This window comes from Hypanus sabinus, chromosome 21 (assembly GCF_030144855.1).
Source record: "Hypanus sabinus isolate sHypSab1 chromosome 21, sHypSab1.hap1, whole genome shotgun sequence".
In the NCBI taxonomy this organism is placed as follows: domain Eukaryota; kingdom Metazoa; phylum Chordata; class Chondrichthyes; order Myliobatiformes; family Dasyatidae; genus Hypanus; species Hypanus sabinus.
The window spans coordinates 60919938-60941752 of record NC_082726.1 but is presented as its reverse complement, the minus strand read 5'-3'; the positions used below and the strand labels follow the sequence as shown (position 1 = coordinate 60941752).

The 21815-nt window shown below is 40.4% G+C and overlaps 1 protein-coding gene across 6 annotated transcripts in view; it reads left to right on the top strand.

Moving 5' to 3' along the window:
* The window catches only part of dlg5a (discs, large homolog 5a (Drosophila)), a 221687-nt gene that overhangs the window by 73183 nt on the left and 126689 nt on the right, over positions 1-21815 (top strand). For all 6 annotated transcript variants that reach the window (XM_059946690.1, XM_059946688.1, XM_059946689.1 and 3 more), the window contains exons 3-5: positions 3689-3757; positions 14263-14437; positions 16086-16229. In XM_059946690.1, the coding sequence (XP_059802673.1) occupies positions 3689-3757; positions 14263-14437; positions 16086-16229 (388 nt within the window). The remainder of the gene's footprint in view (positions 1-3688; positions 3758-14262; positions 14438-16085; positions 16230-21815) is intronic.

Genomic DNA, 21815 nt, shown 5'->3' with positions numbered 1-21815 from the left:
TTACTATTGGTAAATTTAAGTATTGAATTAAGTCATTATAATTATGATCATCTTTTCACAAGAATCTAGTTTCATAGTTTCAGATATTATAATGGTCATACTTAATTGAAAGCTTTTTGCCTACATGAGTACGTCAAGTCCACAGACAGATAAAGGTAGCAAATTAAGTGTGAAACATAAGTAAGAATGGATCAGCCAATTTTTGCAGAGCAAGCACTCCCTTATGGCAACGTATTAACAACAAGGTAATCTGGGATGAGTATTGGCACGAAAATTAAAATAACAACAGGATGTTCTTGATGTCCACCTTGGGAAATAGTTTTGACCTTGAGTTAACTGCTTGTCTGATGGCACCTCTGATTGTACAGCACCCCTTTGGTGCTACAAGATTGTGAATTAACTGAAGGAAGCCATTTGGTTATTGAGTTAATAATCTCTTTATGCAGAAGCACTCTACCTAGTGTCAGTCTCCCCACAGCCTCGATTTTTATTTCCTTTGAATACGCCATGATAACACCATGATTGAATTCACAACTGAGACATTGGTAATGTTCTTTTTGAGTATACTTAAGTTCCCTGGCTTTGTCATTACAGGTATTAGGTCACAAGACATTAGAGCAGAACTAGGCGATTCAGCCCGTTGTTACGAACCCCGTAACTGGGTCACTTGCCAGCAAAGATAGAGAGGTCCGTTGAAGTCTGATGATACTATTTTTAACAGTATTTATTAGTAAAAATGCACAAAAATAATATCAATGCAAATATACAGATAATATACGTCGTCAATACTAAATCTAAAAGTGTGGGTATAATAATAATCAATAAGAAATAAGCTCTATCATTGTCTAGGGGATAATGTATTGTCCGATGGAAATATAAAGTTCACTCAGTTCATGCAGGCTGCAGCCGTTGGGGACCGCTGTGTTGCAATGGTTGGGGAGAGAGAGAGATTTGGAGAAAAACTTGCCGACTTTCCTTTTGTGTTTTCGATCTGTCAGGAGTCTTGTTGTCGTGGCCTTTCACTTGTGGCCTCTCCTTTAGCTAAACCGTTCTTCCGTGATGAGCCCGCCACCCTGGCAAGGGAGGATGCACACAAGCCCTCACCGGCGTTCGCTACTAAACGCTGTCACTGGATTTCCAGCGTTTCTCCTGGTGTGTCTAAAGGGGCTGTTCCCCAGACCCTCTTTTATCCTTACTCACGGGGTCTCAGATGTCAATCAGGTTGGGATGATGCAATCCCTCAACCAGACCACTCTGGTTGTCCCCTGAGGGTTTTCAATGAATAGTACAATACACAATTCCGTCTCCAAGAGACAATGGCCGTTATCAGTGGATCCATTCCGCTAAGGCCAGGACATTCCAAACCTTGTGTATTCTGCATGTGTCTCTCTGATTTCCTGGGTCCCAAACCTGAATTAATAGCGATCTTGCGATTCTCACAAAGGAGGGGGCGACTTTGTACCCTTCGGCCCCTCAGAGTTGCTTCACCTTCATAACACCATCAAGTCTGATCTGCCATTCGATCTGGTTTGTTTGACTCTCTTACTAATCAAGAACTTATCAACCTCTACTTTAAAAATACTCAAGACCTAGCCTCCACAGCTGTCTGTGGCAAGGAATTCTGCAGATTCACCACCCTTTGGTTATAAAAAAAAATCTTCCTCACCTCTGTTCTAAAGGATCATCCTTGACATATGTTTTGCTGTTGTCCAGGTGCACCAAAGTTGAGTGCAGAGCCAGCGAGTTTGCATCTGTTATTGACCTGCTGTGGTGATCGGAGACATGAGTGCTATCAGGTGAAGGTCATTGAGGCAGCTGATCGTGTTATTCTTGGGCATTGGTATGATTCCTGCTCTTCTGAAGCAGGTGGGAACCTCCAGCTGCTGCAGTGAGAGGTTGAAAAAGTCCTGAAACATACCAGCCTGTTGGTCGACATAGATTTTCAATACACCTCCAAAACAGAGATCACAGAGATCTCCAGATGCTGCGGGGATTCTCACAGGCATAGTGTTATTCTCCCTTTCAAAGCATCACCTGTGATTGTTGTCACAGCAACAACAATACCTTCTATTTTCTTAGCATCTTTAATGAAACCAAAAAAGTTGGAGAACTTACTGAATTGCTTAGTGAGAAACAAACCCCAACAGATTCTACAAGCACCAGCAAGGAGAAATTGATCTCGGAATTCCCTCATAGTAAGTTGCCCTATGAGTTGGAAACTTTATAGCCAAGAGATGGGAGAATCTAATTCACGCATTGTTAATAATCACAACTCGAAGAGTGAAGATACAGATTCACAAATCTAGCAGGCAGGCAAAACTAATCACACTGATAATAAACATGAGGGATTTTGTATATGCTGGAAGTCAGTCTTCATCCCAATGAGTGGTCTCGACCCGAAATATCAACTGCTAATTCCCTTCCAGGGACACTGTCAGACTTGCTAAGTTCCTCCAGCTTTTTCTGTGTGTGTTAGTCACACTGATCTCATTTGTAGAAAGTAATTGTGTAATTAGAATGACTAATTTAAAAAAAATGTAAAATTATACCACCTGTTCAGAATATTTCAAAAGAACCAGAATGATTATTTCCAAATGATGTCAAAGGTGTGCAGTTACAACATCCACAAAAAAGAGAAAATCTGCAGATGCTGGAAATCTGAGCAACACACACAAAATGTTGGAGGAACTCAGCAGGCCAGGCAGCATCTATGGAAAAGAGTATAGTCAACGTTTCAGGCCAAGATGTCAACTGTACTCTTTTTCATAGATGCTGTCTGGCCTGCTGAGTTCCTACAGCATTTTTTGTTACAGCTTTCTTTACTTATAGTATTGTCGTCTTCAGTAACCAGTGTAATTTGGAAGGGAGCATGCTGAGGAAAAATATTGTTGGAAGTAAAAGTGATTAACTGGAGCACAACTATTTAGTGAAGACTTTTTAGTGTATTTCTCACTACTCATTTTGGTGCTAATGGCTATTGATACAAAACTTAATGTGCCATAAAATAACAGCCAAAGAATCTTTAAGATGACCCAGATAAATAAATAATGATGAATCTGTGGAATTCATTATCACAGCTGATTGTGAAGACCAAGTCATTGGGTATGTTTAAAGCAGACATTGATAGGTTCTTGATTAGTAAAGGTATTAAAGGCTATGGGGAGAAGGCAGGATTGGGGTTGAGAGGAATATTAGATCAGCCGTGATGGAATGGCAGAGCAGACTCAACAGGCTGGATGACCTAAATCTGCTCCCATGGTCTAATAAATATGCTATTAGATATATGTGTAGGAAGTTATTATGCTTAGTTTGTGGTGTTACTGAGTATTGTTACCAATATAGTATGTTGAGTTCATCAGGTTACATCCAGTACCATAGACTTGAACATGAAGTGTAGATGGGTATTTCATTGAAATTCTAGGGAAACATGTAAGTGTATCAGTGTTAAGATGGGGTGTTAAGTGAGAACCACATCTTCCTTCAGTATGAGGCTTGTTCCTTGACATTATTGGAAGGGGAATGGTTTTATGGTTCGCATCTAATCTTAGAAGCTGTTCACAATTAAAAAACCATAACTGATTATTTGTTGTTGCTTGTCAGTTAACTAGCATGTTTTCCTATGCTACAAGCATTTACACATGAATAGCATTCTAGATCTATTAATATCCGTTTAAAATTTATTTTGCAGGATCTACCTATAGTGTGCTGTCAACAATGCCTTCTGACTCAGAAAGTAGCAGCTCCCTCAGCAGTATTGGTAAGTTCTCAGCTTCCACTCTGATTGATCCCTGGAATGACAGATTGTATTAAGCATCTTTAATATGTGCGAATCAAAACGTGAATTTGTGAAAATTGTGTGAATAGATTCATTCAATCATACCACTGAAAACTCATGCCCAATAATGCAGCCCATCTATAGCGCAATTGCAGAAATCTCCCTGTAACTCTAGAGCAATTACATGAGACCTTGGGTGGTTTAGGTTGAGATGCATCACAACAGCACCCAATCACATTGTCCCTTTCCTCTTTTTGCAGCTACTAAACATTTTGAAGCTCATTCAAGAAGGCTATGTTTCAATGAAAAGTGTATTTTCTGGTACTTACTATAATTGTTGTCCTTAATAAATTTTGTAACCTGCCATTGGTATGGCCGCAAAGCAGATTTACTCAGATAAATCCAGGGATAGGAGATTTCAGTTGTATGGGGTTCAGTTTAGATCAATAAAGGCTTGGGATATTCCATGTTTCCAAAGGCAGGAGGGTGTTCATAAAAAGTTAAAAACGCAAGTAACATTTCTTCAGAATGAATGGTTAAAGTTCAGAGTGTTCTGACAGGTTGATACAGTTTGATTCGGTTAACAACTTAGAGGGGAAGTGAATAAATGCTGTGAGGAGAAATTGCCAGATTATTTGAAAATGTGACAACGATGAAATATGGAGTTGAGTGACTTCCTTTAGTGCCATGCAAGTCTATGAATTGCATAATTTTTTTTAGACACCTCCATGTATCTATCTATTTCCAGTAAGTCTAATTCAATGTTGTCGGTACAATATACTAATGCAAGTTATTAGACCACAGAATTCTTTTCGTATCTTTTAAAATGCAGGCTACCCAAAAGACGTCAAAACCATAAAGATGGGGCAAAATAGTTTCACAGGTTTGGTCAAAACCAAAGGCAAGTTTATTGTCATATGTACAAATACAGTGGATTCCAGTTGTTTGGGCCATTGGTTAATTGGGCCAGCTGCTTATTTAGGATTACTCTTAAAGAATAAAAACTAATTGAGAGAATAGTTGGATTTCCTGTGTTTATTTGCAACACTTTGGGATATTGTGGCAAGCATTCAGTTTATGATGACGGATGACGAGCTCATTTAACTGAACAGCTGCTTCTTTGTGACGAGCACAGAAACAGACTAGGTACTCTAACCTGGGGAGAGAACTCCCACATACACACAGGGGAGGTAATTATTACACATCCCGGAAACAGTCAGGGTGACCCACAAACACACGTGTGAGTAACTGTATAACCCAAGCTGAAATGTAACAGTAAATGAACATCTCCCCCATAATCCCACAATAACATTTTAACACAACAACAATAAATAGTGCTGGTCATTAGGAATGCTGGGGCAGTCTGTTGACTGTGGGGCCCCCCCACCACCAAGCACCACACTGTTCCCACCTAAGGGGTCAGGCATCTCCAGCAACCCCAGAGTCCACCACAACAAAGTCTGAAAGTCCTGGTGGTGGCTGTGTGATGTCTGTAGACCCTTGCTACCCCCACCCCCCCAATGGGAGGCTCTTTTTGGTGAGGCAAGAGGCAGGGCACCCTGAGTGTCCCTTCCTTCGGCGTCACTGGTGACCGAGGGTTGATATGGTGTCAGCTAGTCTTCATGCAGCACAACTGCCTCCTGCTGCTCAGGCAACCCCACCCAGTATATCATATCAGAGAGATGGTTGAGCACCTCTCCAGGCCCTGTCAGTGGCTTCCAAGTGGGGAATTGTCCCTTCTTCCAGATGGGGCAGTAGACCCATACTTGGGACCCCCCCACCATGTAAGCATTGCAGCAGTGCATGAACAGCTCCACATCCTGCCTGTACCTTGACCAGGAGAAGCGTTCGCGCAGCTTGCCCAACGGCTTTGCGACCCCAGAATGGCCGGCCCCCACCAGTCCATGCACTGGCCGCAGCACAGTTGGGTGGAGCCCCCAGGAGGCTGCCACCTTAGAAGAACAGTCACCACTGAAACAGCAACTTGTCGTGCACCTTCAGCATACCTCACTGAGACTATGGGGCTTTGGTCTCTAGATCCGGGGCAAAGGCTGTGCCTGCTCTGGCCACCATCAATGGGACAGAATGGGATCACTGATATTTACCCATCCTGGTGCTTCCTACGCAGTTGCTGGTCAATGGTGGGGAAGTCTAATTCGCTGTTGGCTCTCACCAGAAGCACTATCATCGCTGCTTGTCCCTGTTTCCGCTTGCGATGGGCCGCCTCGGGATGTGCTGTATAATGTTCAATTTCCAGGTCCTCCCTCTGGATTCTGTCTTCAGGAGCCTGGCCTTGAGATCCAGGGAGGCATACTGCTCAGTCCCATGACTTGTTCCCCAGGTCTAAAGGCACTCTATCGATATCGAAGCTCTTCAATCTCATCACTCGAATCCCACTCTTGACACCAATGTGGCGAGTATTTGGTCCATGATGACAGACGAGAAGAGCTCATTCAACTCAACAGTTATTTATTGTGACAAGCACAGAAACAGACTGGGTAATATGACCTGGGGAGAGAGCCCATTGCTCCACATACAGGCAATAAAGGTGATTATTGCACACCCTGGTGACCACTAACAATAAATTACGTTTGTAACTTGAACAATGCCCCATAATCCCACAAAAGCATTTTAACACAAGAACAATAAATAACATTGGTCATTAGGATTGCCGGGGTGGACTCTCAACTCCCCCGCCCCCAGAGCACCACAGTACTGTGCTGCTTTGTGGGACAGAAGACTGTTGCCGAACAGTTTCTAGCTAGCATCAATCGCGTGCACTTTTGTGGCTGTTAGGTACTACACGGTGCTTAGAGTGAACAGTTTTTAAATAGCATCAGTTGCACGTGCTTATGTTCTCCGTTTTGGACCAACGAAAGCTGATTCAAATGAGTGATTTTTGATAATCATGTTTTTTATTTTTGACTTTAAAAAAATTAAGACCCTTGCCAAGATGCTATGAAAATATTTGACACTAGCCAAAAAATTACCCTAGATGTCTGCACTGATTTTTGTTCATTTACAGTAAATGAAAAGAACACAGCAGCGTAGACTAGATGAATTCCTGTGCTGATAACTATTACAAATTAATACACAGTTTTATAGTACTGTAGTGTTCTAACTTGTTTTGTATTTCATTTAAATACATAATTCGTTACTCGGGTGACTCAAAGAAATGATAGTTTGCCCTTTTTTATATATTTGTAACTATTTCGATGAACTTCAGCTAATTGGGCTAGCCGTTTAATTGGGCCAAAACGTACTGGACCCAGTGTGTTCCCAGGTATCCCAAATCCACTGTATATGTATGCAATGAGAAACTTATCTGCAGCAAGAATAATCATCAATTAAACATAAACGTTACACAAATTTGCCTTGAAAGAACAAAACAAAGTCAGTTGTAGGGAAAAGTGGTCATAATGTTACTATGGCAACATGAGTGAATCTGCAGATGCTGGAAATAAATAAAAACACAAAATGCTGGCAGAACTCAGCAGGCCAGACAGCATCAATGGGAGGAGATAGTGACGACGTTTCGGGCTGAAACCCTTCATCAGGAGTGAATTAACATGGGATGGTCGAAAGGGGATAAGAAGTGGGGGGAGGGATAAAGTAGAGAGGTAGGAAGTGATAGGCTGGAGGGAAATGGGCTGGGGGAAGGTGGAGAATTATGGGAAATAAAAGAGAAAGGATGAGGCCTTTCATCCTAGGACAAAGGAGATGTCTTCCTTTTTTAAAGAAAGGGGCTTCCCTTCATCCACTATCAACTGCCCTCCATCGTGTCTCCCATATTTCACGCACCTCTGCCCTCACCCCATCCCCCTGCCAGCCCACCAGGGATAGAATCCCCCTGGTCCTCACCTATCACCGTACCAGCCTACAGATCCAACCTATAATCCTTCGTAACTTCCGCCACCTCCTACGTGATCCCACCACCAGCCACATCTTCCCCTCCCTCCCACTCAGCTTTCCGCAGGGATCGCTCCCTACGCAACTCCCTTGTCCATTCATCCCCCCCATCCCTCACCACCGACCTCCCTCCGGGCACTCATCCCTGCAAACGGAAGAAGTGCTACACCTGCCCCCACACTTCTTCCCTTACCACCATCCCAGGCCCCAGACAGTCCTTTCAGGTGAGGCACCACTTCACCTGCGAGTCAACTGGGGTGATGTACTGTATCCGGTGCTCCCGATGTGGCCATTTATACATTGGGGAGACCCACCGCAGACTGGGAGACCGTTTCGCCGAACACCGGCGCTCAGTCCTCCAGCAGTGGCGGGATCTCCCTGTGGCCACACACTTCAATTCCACAGACCATTCCCACTCCGACATGTCTGTCCATGGCTCCTGATGAAGGGTTTCGGCTCGAAACATTGTCACTACCTCCTCCCATAGATGCTGTCTGGCCTGCTGAGTTCTGCCAGCATTTTATATTTTTATAATGTTACTATACTGAGATTGTGACTAGGGATGTGCAGGTTGGTTCAAGAACTGTTTGGATGAAGGAAGTAGCTGTTTTGAACCTGACAGTGTAGGACTAAAGGCTTCTGTATCTCCTACCTGATGGTAGCTGCGAGAAGGTGGCAAGGCCTGGACGATGGGGATCTTTGATGATAGATGTTGCCTTCTTGAGATAGTACCCCATGAAAATACTACTGATGGTGGGGAGGGATACGCCTGTGATTATTGATCAGAGTTCACAGCCCTTTGCAGCTTCTCACATTCCCACTCATTCAAATTACTGGACTAGACCATGAAGCAACTGGTCAGGGTGCTTTCAGTAGACTGTCTGTAGAGGCTTGTTAAGAGTATTTGGTGAGACGCTGAACCTCCTTAACCTTCTAAGAAAGTAATACCACTGACAAGCCTTCCTTGTGGTTGCATCTGTGTGCTGGGCTCAGCTCAGGTTTTCTGATATATTAATGCCCAAAAATTTATAGCTTAAATATTAGATTTAAATCTTTTAAGTTTGATTTGCTGTATTTCTAATAAGTAAACAAAAAGTAGAGTCATTGGTGATCATGAAATTAATGGATAGCCATAAAAACTCATTTAGTATGTTCACAAGCTTGAGGATGGAAATCTGTCGTGCTTCCCTATTCCGATAAAATGCAACTCCAGACATGCCAATATAATTGACTCTTGGTTGATCACTCAGTTCAGTGAGAGACAATAACTGCGGCATCCACATCCCCTGAAGGCATTAACATATATAACTGGAACTCTTCATTAGAACGAAGAGGGAGGCAGATACAATGGAACTGTTCACAATTGAGGTTAGCATGGTAATATAGTGATTAGCACAAAGCTTTACAGTACAGGCACCCCAGGTTCGATTCCCACTCTGCCTGTAAGGAGTTTATACATTTTCCCTATGATTGCATGGGTTTCCTCGCACAGCCCAAGACCTATGGTAGGTTAATTAGTCATTGTAAATTGTCCTATGATTAGGCTCAGAATAAACTGGGGAATGTGGGGTGGCATGGCTCGAGGGGGTAGAAGGGCTTATTCCATGCTGCAAGTCAATAAATTAAAAAAACTAAGGTTTTGATCAAGTAATTTGGAACTAAATACTGAGAGATTTATATTGAATCACTGAATCTGTAAAGGAATATATTAGTCTTGATGACAACCACGTCTGAAGGAAGATGCTGGGAGAATATATTTTCAACCCAGGCTATCATTATGATAAAAATATGGGGAATAATTTTTTGTTGGCACCAACAGTACTCTGAGCTCTTAAGGTTGTGTTTTTGTTTTATGGAATGAATAAGCTATAATGAGTATGCTACAGAATACTTAAGAGCATAAAGTGAAAATTAAATACATGTGAATCAGTCTTTTCAAGCTCAATGCCAGATAACTCTGCAGTTTGTAGATTAGAATGATTTTTAAAAGAAACATATTTTTGTATTTAAATTTTAATACTTTGATGCTGACAAACATTAACAGCAAAAGATTTTGTATCATTTTTTATATAGTAACTTAAGTTCCTAATGAGTTTACCACTTTAATTTAATGTTGTAATAACTAGATGTTCATTTACAGTGGTTTCTTTATTCTACATAAGAACATAAGAAATAGGAGCAGGTTGCAAGTAGCTGTGGTTGAAGGAAATATGCAGATTCATTGAAATCATTTTGGGGAAAAATACATGAGGAAAAATATACTTATCTAGCGATGTACTACATACAGAGCTAGAGACGACACGCAGTCAGTAAGCTGTTTCAAGACTAGTTTATTCAAACTTCGCAGCGCTGGCATTTAATCCCTAGCGCCCGCCCTCTCCGGGCGGAAATGACGTCAAAGGTACATTACCAAAGTCTCCCCCCGCGTGCTGGCTATTTGTGAGCCGGTTCGCCTGCACAGAAAGTGGGTCGCCACATTTATGTTTTAAGTTGTTTTACTGAGAAGGGAAGAGTTAGCATTAAATGGTTTTACAATGCCTTTTGTTTTCTAACACTTTTTAAATCTTTGAAACTGACAAATTGTTTGCAAAGTATTCAGGGATTATTGTGTGATGGGATGAACCTTATTGTGGTTTCCTTGATTTTTTAAAGATTTCACAAAAGGCTTCTATTCTAATAAGTTTTGGAACAAAATGATTGTTTATGTTAATATCTTGTTTCCATTACTGCAGATAATAATATTGTGTATATATGGATATATGAGTAACATGAAATGAAAAAGGGTAGATTTCTTTCGCATTTAAGTAGTTCTGGTATTTGTGCAGTGCCATATCATGTCTCACACTGTAAGTAAATAAATCTTTGCGTGCAGAAACTGTTGCTCTGGCAACTGTGGGATTCATTTTGTGCCAACAAGTTCCCAGAAGCAGCAATAAGATTAATCAGCAATTAATGTATTTGTTGTCTGAGGATGGTCGTTCACTTAGATTGTGTGCTGATGTCTTGATGTGGGGGGGATTGAACATCAAACTATGTGAGCAGAGACTTTAAGCAAACTGACTTTTGCTCAGTAGTCTGTGTTGCCAAGAGGCTAAAACACCAATTAAAAATAAAATGCATATTAATTTAAAATACATGAATAGTTTGCTTCTTTTCCCTTTATTTTCAAAGGTGTGTTATGCCTAGATTACAAACAATTAATTATTTAATAAAAGTGCTAAACATAGTATGTTCACCAGAAGGTGAAATTTAGACTGATCATAATTTTGTTTGGTCTAAGTACATCACTCAGCTGATCAATATCCAAAAGTTTCTCTTGATAATTGGTTAATAATCTTGAAGAACAGCAATTGTGCATCTATTTATTCTATGTTTCCTTACCACATAGAAATAGGCCATTTGGCCCATGAAATTTATGCCAGCTCAGAGAATATGGAACACAGAAAAGTACAGCACAGTACAGGCCCTTCAGCTTAATGTGTTGTACTAATTTCTTAACCAACAATAATATCAATTTTAACCCCTGCCTGTCACATAGCCCTCCATTTTTCTTTCATCCGTGTGCCTGTCTAGAGTGTCTCTTAAATGTCCCTAATGTATCTGCCTCTACCACCAACCCTGGCAGAGTGTTCCACACACCCACCTCTTTCCATTTAAAAAAAATACTGCCTCTGATGTTCCAACCTATACCTTCCTCCAATCACCTTAAAATTATGGTCCCTCGTATTGGTTGTTTCCAACCTGGGAAAATGTCTCTGGTTGTCCACTCTATCTATGTCTCTTGTTATCTTATACATCATTATCTGGTCACCTCTCATCCTCCTTTGCTCTAAAGAGAAAAGTCCTAGCTTGCTCAACCTATCCTCGTAATGGATGGTCTCTACTCCTGGCAGTATTGTGATAAATGTCCTTTGCACTCTCTGTAAAGCTTCCTCATCCTATAATGAGAGGGACAAAACTGAACACAGTACGTTGAGTGTAATCTAACCCGGATTTTACAGAGCTGGAACACTATCTCAAGGCTCTTGACTCAATCCCCAACAGACAGACATATTTTATTGATCCCGAGGGAAATTGGGTTTCGTTACAGTCACACCAACCAAGAATAGTGTAGTGATATAGCAATATAAAACCATAAATAATTAAATAATGATGACGGTGGTGATGATAATAATATATAAATTATGACAAGTGGAATTAAGTCCAGGACCAGCCTATTGGCTCAGGGTGTCTGACACTCCGAGGGAGGAGTTGTAAAGTTTGATGGCCACAGGCAGGAATGACTTCCTATGATGCTCAGTGTTACATCTCAGTGGAATGAGTCTCTGGCTGAATGTACTCCTGTGCCTGACCAGTACATTATGGAGTGGATGGGAGAAGGCCAACTCACCATGCACCTTCGTAACCACCCAATCAAATTGCACTGCAACTCTGAGGGATTTAGAGCCATGGACCCCAACATCCCACTGCTAAGAATGCTGCCATTAACCCTGTACTGTGCCTTCAGGTTTTGCCAGATCTACACTGTTTGCAGTAAAGAAGGTGCTAATCAATATTAGGGAAGTCGAAGTTGTTGCTCAAACCCTGTTATCTTTGCATCTTTCTAAATCTGCTGATTCATGTGTTCCTCAGTGTCTCTCTTGCTGAGGGCAGTGGGGCTGGGTGGTGGTTTATAGAACACTCCCAAAAGAGTGATTGCTCCCTTCCTGCTTTTGACTTCTACCCACACTGACTCAGAAGACAAATCCCTCCATGATGTCCTGCCTTTCTGTAGTTGTAATTAGTAATGCCACTCACCCACCTCTTAAACGCACTCCCCCTGTCCCTTTTGAAATATCAAAAGCCTGGAATATCTAGCAGCTATTCCTGCCCTAGTGACAGTCATTTCTCTGTTATGCAATAATGGCATAGTTCCATGAAGTGATCCATGCTCTTAAGTTCATCAGCCTTGTTCCTGATGATAGACACATTTCAACCCACCCACCCTATTCACTGACTAACCTTGCTCAGTCTCTCTGCATGTATCTTTACACCAAGTGCTCCATCCTCTAAGCTATCACTTCGGTTCCCATCCCCCTGCCAAACTAGTTTTAACTCTCCTCAACAGCTCTAGCATGGAGTCATCCTATTTCCCCACTGATTTTCCTTGTAACCATTTCTCTCCATATTTGTATTCTGTGTCCACTAGGGGCAGTTTAGAGTGACTAATTAACTTATGAACTCTGTACACCTTTGCCATGCGAGAGGAAGCTAATGAACCCATGCATGTGGGGGGGGGGGGGGGGGGCTCTATACAAACTCCATACAGACAACACTATAGATGAGGATTGAGCCAGGCTTGCTGGAGCTGTAATACGGTAGCTTTTCCAGCTGCAGTGTTTTGAGCTGCAAACTTGTTTAACAACCAGCACACCAGAGCATAATTTCTGATTTAAATGTAATGGAAAGTATGTAAAACTCCCGTTACCCATGCTTGTAAATCCACAACTCAGTGGGCTAGATATTGGAGCATTTCAAATGGTTCAATTTAATATCAAAGAATGTATACAGTATACAACTGAAATTCTTACTCTTCACATACATCCATGAAACATTTGATAAAAAGCAAAGTTCTATTTTTAATCTGGAGCCAGGAATCAAATAGTTCAAAGCCTGGGGCTTTTCAACACTGTCCAAATTGTCATATTGTCTAAGATTATGCAGTTCAGCTTCAATGCCAGCTATTGGAATAATGGTTAAAGTTTGTAGGGCCTTTAGATCATTGGAGGAAAGGAGTGAAGGGAGTTGGGGAATTGATAATGGAGCACCAGAGACTGGGGGGGGGGGGGGGCTTAACTTTGTGGACATAGAGGATCATTCCATTGGATCATAGACAAAAGAAAATTGAATTACTTAATTGGGCCTTTGGTCTTGATCTTGGTTGAAAAGGCCAGCATAATTTCTAAGGCACCTTTAAGGGAGATTTTTCCGTGTGATTTCCGGTGGGCAGCTTTCTCAATGGGTCAGATGAACATGTTAAATCTGAAATGTGGTTGAACTGTGCAGGATGTTGAGAGCTAAGTGAGCAGCAGTAGTGCTACTACCTCAAAGCTTTGAGGATCCATGTTCAACCCTGACCTTGAGAACTGGATGCATAGAGTTTGTTACTGCATGAGTTTCCACTAGGATCTCTGGTTTCTTTTCTCACCTCAAGGACATGCTGCTAAACCCGTTGTAAATTACCCCTTAGTGTAGTTAATTAACAAAAGATTCAAAAGAAGTTAATGGGCATGTGAGAAACAACAAGTTGAAAGGCTATTGGAAAATGTGACTTGCAGCAATCTCTGCCAGGAGCAAGCATGGACTTGCTGAGTTAAATGGTGACTTCCTGTACTGTAATGAGTAAATAAATCCTGAAGCTGATTTTAGTCACATGTCAAATTTCCATAAGGCTTAGCTCAAAATATGACTGAAGATATTTCACAAATATTTTATTTGTGCAGCACGGATATTACTTGCCAAAGGGTTCTAAATCTCTTGCTTTTATTTCAATTAATTTAATTTCTAGCAATCATCTGTTACTTTACCTCCCTGACCAGGTACAGGCACCTCTGGGAAGGCAGCTTCTCCTCCACCAACACACATGGACACCAGGCAGATGAGTGAGAAGTTAGAAGCCATTGTGTACCAACTTCGGCAAGTCACTCGTGAACGGGATGAGTTGCGCAAACAATTAGCACTTTCTTCCCCTGGCTCTACGTTTGACGATTGCAGGTATAAGTCATAAGCTGGCACTGCAGTGGTCTTAATAAAACTGCTCTAAAGCTTTGAAGTAGTCACCTATAGGATTGTCATTTTCAAAGTTTTATTCAATGTACTCCAACCTCTTCTGTTCCTGACTCTATAATTTTCTCCAAGTTTGTCATTAACTCAGCAATAGTAAATTCTACTTGCATGGTGGCTTTAATGTCATAATGTGCTTAATATTGTCAAGGTGCTTAAATTTTCTGAGAACTTTGTGTTTCTTCACTTCAGAATTAAGTTTATTATCATTGACTTATGCTGTGAAATTTGTTTTGCATCAGCAGTGCAGTGCAATACATAAAATATTATAAATTACAATAAGAAATGTGAATATAAAAAATAAGTAGTGCAAAAAGAGAGCAAAATGTGAGATAGTGTTCATGGGCACACGGTCTGTTTAAAAATCTGATGATGGAGAAGAAGTAGCTGTTCCTAAAACACTGAGGGTGTGTTTACAGGCTTCTGTACTTCCACCCTGTTGGTAGTAATGAAAAGCAGACATGTCCTGGATGATGAGGATCCTTTGAATGGAGGCTAGTGCCCATGGTGGACAGGAGAAAATATGCAGATGCTGGAAATCCAAGGACCTGCTGAAGGGGTTTCAGCCTGTACTTTTTTCTGTAGATGCTTCCTGGCCTGCTTAGTTCCTTCAGCATTTTATGTGTGTTGCCCATGATGAGTTTACAATCCCCTGTAGCTTTTTCTGATCCTATGCAGTGGTGCCTCCTATCAGACGGTGATGCAACCAGTCAGAATGCTCTCTGTGCTACATCTGTAGAAATTTGCTGGTCTTTGGCGATATGCCAAATCCCTTAAAACTCCTAATGGAATAGAGTTACTGGTGAGCCTGCTTCTTCTAGACCCTTGTCCATGATGAACCTCTTATTGTGAAGAGCTATTTTTAATTTTGCTTATGGATGTTGTAAAACTTAGCATTAACTCACATTGGAAAGTAATCAGCATTGACATGTTGAAAGGTACATGATTTAAAATGCAGCACTAAACTGCAGTTTTTTTCACTGTTTACCTAATGTCATCTAAAAATTGCTGTAAAATCTGAACTGAGACCATTTGTGTTAGGATCTATTTTATTTAACTGGTACTGTTTTCAACAGCAGTATCTCGGCTTAATAAATTACCTGTGTGTTGACAAAACTGAAATGTGTACCATTGGGCCATTTTAACTGTAACTTAGAATTCATTTAAAAAAAAGCTCAGTATAACAACCCTCTTGTATTTTTAGTGATGCTAAAATAATGTGGCAGAGCAAAGAAAAACTATTACGCCAAATGTGGAAATTGAGAACATAATTTTAACGTGTGATAATAATGAAGCTCATTTTCATACCCAAGGTTTAAAAAAATGGCAATGTTAATGCAGAAGGTGCTGCATTTAGAGGTTCATTTAAAGCTTTCAAGATAGATTAATTCTTCTTAGGTTTGTCCAACAGCATTGAACAGAGCCAGGGAAACAGAGTTGAGGTGTAATGATGCCATACTGAAATAGATTTCACTAAATTTTGAGGCATTTGAGGACAGGGTGCTCTGTTCATGTTTCTGATGTCCTGACTGTCAGGTTGGGGATTAATTTTGCTCATGTTTTTTCCTTGCCTCTCCAGACCCAGCCCTAAGCCAAGCCATGACTATGAGAGACTGAAAATGCAGTGCATGAAAGCCATGTCAGATCTGCAGTCTCTGCAGAACCAGCATACAAAAGCACTGAAGAAATGCGAGGAGGCAGTCAAAGAAGCAGATTTTTATCAGTAAGTAGAGTTGTAGTGACAAAACACAGTAGCCGCCACTTCAGCTCACTGAATCACTGCCAATCACCATTTATACAAAAAGCTGTACTAACTCCTGCATTCAGATCAGCTCACAGCAAATTCTACCAGTCTCCTCCACACTTGAGGCAATCTGCGGTGTGTCAATTAACCTCCCATTTTCTATGTCAAAGTGTAAAGCAAATTGTTCTACTTTGCTAAGACTTTACAATCAGCAGCAAAATGACAGCATTTGCCACTGACCTCGAAGGAACCTGCCATACAGATCTGGTGACCTGTGGTTTCCAGTATAATTTGCTGTTGTGCTTTAGATTCCTGGTGTATAGAAATGTCGACCTTAACTGAACAGCCAGTCCGGAATAAAGAAATTTCATAGCAGTAGCCATCAGCCTGAACTTTGAGGTGAGTGGTCCCATGTTTAAATCCAGTTGGCTCCTTGCACTCTTTCCATCCATGCTGGATTGAGCAGCGAGCTAACAAATTGGCCTCATAAAAAACATAGAAAATACTAAAGAAACTGAAAGGTTGCCGCCCAATGCGCCATAAGGCGTGGAGAAGAATAACAAACCATCAGGAAGGAGAGAGTATATTTTTCGCTGATGCAGACATTTTACTTATCAAAAAAATACAGAGGCACAAAGATAGTTGTGGTAGAAGCTAGAATGTCATACATTTCCAAGCAAAAGTAACACTGGACAACAAATTTTTTCAAAAGTGTTGCTTCCTCAGAATTTTTTTTTGTTTATGGTAGACTGCTTGAAGATGAACGTGAATATAATTTCAGAATACTTGTATCACGTAAGAATTTGGAGAAAGAACAAATTAACTTTTATTGAATATAATGTGTTTAATTGCATAATGGTGCTGATGCTCTGCAATAGTTCAACTAAGTTAAAAAATATTTTGTTAATGATTTTCATCTGTACTCAGTGTCTGAGGCTTCTCGCTTAAGTATCCAACAATAAATCACCAGCATTGATGGATTCCAGTTGCTCTGGTATCTTTTCTCCATGACTGCAATGCTCTGGTGAAACCTTTCACCATGCTCGTCACTAACATCACCAAGATTTGCAGGGAAGAAGCCTAAATGGGAATACAGAAAATGAATCTTTAGTGACATGTTGCATTTCATGGTTTTATATGCTTGAAGCATGCTTTCAACCAGCTGCATGTAGCTTGGTGCTCTGTAGATGTGGAGAAAAATTTTAACAGCTTCCTTGAATGTCTTCCGTGTGATTTTCTCTGGTCCCTCTAGAAATTCTTCAAATTGCCTGTCATTAATGACCTACCTGTTTGATTTGTGGACCAACAAAAATGCTTTCCTTAATCTTGGCATCAGTTATTCTGGGAAGCATCTGTTACAAATATCAAAACTCTTCATAGAAATTTTTGTGCTTGATGATAGCAAATTCTATCTTTACAGTCCTGAACCCAATAATTATTACTAAAACCTGTCCTGCTATGCAGCAGCTGTGCCGCCCAAGCATGCCTGGACAAGATAGGAAACTTTCCAGCTTACATTGTAGGCAACATTTTAATTGACTTGAATTATGAATTGAAATAATAAATTTAAATGTATTAAAAATGGTGCATGATAGGGAAATCTCATGGTGATTTTCATGATCAGTAGCCCAAAATTCATAAGATACATCTAAAGGTATTCAGGAAGCAAAATCTTTGTTGGCTAGTGTAATTACTCTGAATACATTGCATTTAGAAATAGATGTGTTTTTAAAAAAAAATTACTTGTTGAGGTACAGTGTGGAATAGGCCCTTCCAGCCTTTCAAAGCGCGCTGCCCAGCTATCCCCATATTTAATCTCCATCTAATCATGGTTCAGTTTACACTGACCAATTAACCTACCAACCAGTGTGTCTTTGGACTCTAGGAGGAAGCCAGAGCACCCAGAGGAAACCTTGACGGTCACAGGTAGATCATACAAATTCCTTACAGCGGGTGGTTGGAATTCAACCTGCATCACTGGTACTGAAAAGTATGTGCTAACCACTACAGTGCTATGCTGAAAGGAATTACATGAAATCAGATTTTTTTTTTATCCAGAGGGTTAGAGTAGTAATTATGCCTTTGTATGCTTTTAGTAACTTACTAAATCTGATCCAATAAAGTTCATTTTACACCAAAAACAATTTGAGAACGCTTTAAAATTTCATCAGTTTTCTGATTTTTGCAATTATGCTGGAGGGAACTGCAAATATACAGCTTGTCATTGAGAGGAATTTGGTATTTCCAGGTTAAACTATGTATGAGGGGATTCCTCAAATTTAAAAACATAGAAAACCTACAGCACAATACAGGCCCTTCGGCCCACAAAGTTGTGCCAAACATCTCCCTGCCTTAGAAATTACTCAGCTTACCTATAACCCTCTATTTTTCTCAGCTCCATGTACTTATCTAAAAGTCTCTTAAAAGACCCTATCATATCCGCCTCTACCACCATTGCCGACAGCCCATTCCACACACTCACCACTCTCTGAGTAAAAAATTTACCCCTGACATCTCCTCTGTACCTACTCCCCAGCACCTTAAACCATTGTGGTCTTGTGGCAACCATTTCAGCCCTGGGGAAAAGCCTCTGACTATCCACATGATCAATACCTCACATCATCTTATACACCTCTATCAGGTCACCCCTCATCCTCCTTCACTCCAAGGAGAAAAGGCCGAGTTCACTCAACCTATTCTCATAAGGCATGCTCCCCAATCCAGGCAACATCCTTATAAATCTCCTCTGCACCCTTTCTATGGCTTCCACATCCTTCCTGTAGTGAGGCAACCAGAACTCAGCACAGTGTTCCAAACGGGGTCTGAGCAGTGTCTTGTATAGCTACATCATTACCTCTCAGCTCCTAAATTCAATTCCATGATTGATGGCCAATATACCGTTTGCCTTCTTAACCACAATTACTGTCAATTTCATGATGTAAATAAACACAACAGCCACTGATAATTATGAAATTCTAACCAATATATTTTGTGCACATGCATCAATAATTGGTGTTCATTGATCTGTTTCAGTCTGCAGATGCATAATGTAGGAACATGAACTTTATGACCATCATGTTCCTGGTCTGCAAGTCCTTTTGCAATCAAAGACTATTTTTCATATCAGAAAATTCTTGCAAGTGATTGCTTTCAAGACAAAATATACTATGCATGCTTTTGAGATTTAACACTCTTGAAAGCTTATATTCGGAGAGAGGTTGAAGTCAATGCACCATCTTTAAGGTCTAATCTATATTGGAAGAACCATCGTACAGATATTGCTAAAAACCTTTGGAGCAATGTGACTCAGTAAATTTAATGAGAAATCTTGGACTGCGGGCTTCTTGTTGGAATAAAATTAAAACTAGAGATTTCAGCAGATCGGACAGCAACTGTAGAGAGAGACGATATGTTTCTGGGTGATGATTTCCTCAAAACTGGAAATCTAGTGCTCACTTCGGCAGCACATATACTAAAACTGGAAATCTAAGAAAAAAAACATTGGCTTAAGTTGCAAAGAAGGAGGGAGGTGGTGGGAACAAAGGGAACACCAGTGCTGCGATGGAGACCAAGCAAATTCAGGTAACACACATGCTATTAGAGTGTGCCATAGAAAATGCCACAAGTTCCTTTGTTCATTCATTGGTGAGCTGAATGGAGGAACTGTAACTAAAGGTAGATGAATAAGGAGGAGAGAGGGGAAAACATAAAAACAATACTGAAATGCTGAAACAGCTGTTGGAAATGTAGCTGAGTCATTATAAAGGGTGCACTGGCATGACCTTGCCTAGTTCAGTGTTAGGAAAAAATTGACTTCATTGACAACAAACCTAGTGGAGTATCTGCTTCTTGACCTCAGTTTCCTCTTCAGTGGCTTCTGTGACAACATTACACATTTGCTGTTTGTTTTAACTCCTCGACCTGGTGCCTCTCATTCAATGAAATTTGCTATTGTAGTTTAAAAATAAGGAGCAATCTGAAACTCATTTTTGTAAAGTAACATGTACAAGTGAGAAACTTGAGGTAATAATGGTAAAGATTGCTGGAAATGCTTAGTGGATAGGCAGTATCTGCAGAAAGAGAATGTTTTAGGTTGAAGACCCTTTGTCCAACGAGCTTTGGCCTGCAATGTTAAAAGGCCCCACTCTGGCCCTTTACCTCTTCTCACCTGTCAATTTTCTGTGCGACCCCTTCTCCTTCCCTTTCTCCTATGGTCCACTCTCCTCTCCTATCAGATTCCTCCTTTTCAGCCCTTTACTTTTCCCACCCATGTGGTTTCCCCATCACTTTCCAGTTAGCCACCTTCCCCTCTCCCAGAGTTTTATTCTGGCATCTTCCTCCTTCCCTTCCAGTCTTGAAGAAGGGTATTGACCTGAAATACCAGCTGTTTATTCATTTCCTTAGATGCTGCCTAACCTGCTGAATTCCCCAGCTTTTTATGTGTTGCTTTGGATTTCCAACATCTGCAGACTTTCTTGTGTTCATGTTAACTCTATTTTTCTTCTCACAGATAAAGCCTAATCTGCCAAGTATTTTCAGAATTTTACATCAGATTTCCAGCAACTGTACTTTTTGATTTTCATTAGCAGAACACATGGCAGATGAATGAAATGGTGATATTGGAATAGGTTCTGAAACTGAAAGGAAGGAGCAGGTGTTGTAATATCAGTATTATTATCAAAATCATTTTAATATCAATGTATTTCCAGCTATGTGAGAAAACAGTATTTGTTGCATTCAGTGTAACCACACAAAATATAAAAACATTTCATATTTATGCAATTAAAAATCAATTGTACAATCTGCTTACAAGCTGTTTAATATATTTATTAAACACATTTTAAGTACTCAATCAAATTGAATATTTAAATGCAAAATATTAGACTTATGTACTAAGCAAATGAATAGATTTTGAAATGATTCATGAATTGTTAGGTAATGTCTTTTAGTGAAAAATCTGCGGAATATCAAAAATATTTCAGTGTATTAATGAAGGGTTTATTCAGCACAGTGCACAAAATAAATCTTGAAAAAGCTCAATGCGCTAACATACAAGGAGCAATGAAGTATAGTATAAAGGCTGTTCGGAAAACAGGTACCAGTGGAAAATCTCTGTTTATGGCACATTAAGGCGTACAAAATGATCAAAGGAGGAGACTGGATCCTTCTGTTTAGATTCCAGTATTACCCAGTTTGTTTTGTGATGGCGATCTGATGTGTTGGATTTTGGCTTGTTTCAATGCCTGAACAATTTTTGCATTCATCTTTGGAAGGTAATAGAAACACCCACACTAAAATGAGTGGGTGTGTTTAAAAAAAGGTGGCAACTTATTTTGTGTTGTGTAAGAAATCAATCCAAGATTGCTAGGTGATGGACAAATGAAAGAAATCCATTGAAAGAGTCAAATTTGCATTATTTGAGTTTGTTTTTAGGTTATCAATGTAGACAAAGCAGTCTTTATTCCCCATCCCTCGTTATTCAGAGAATATTAAGAGTCTACTAAGCGGTACGAAATATAAGCACCAGACTAGGGCGATCTCTTTTAACAGCAATGCAGTGACTTT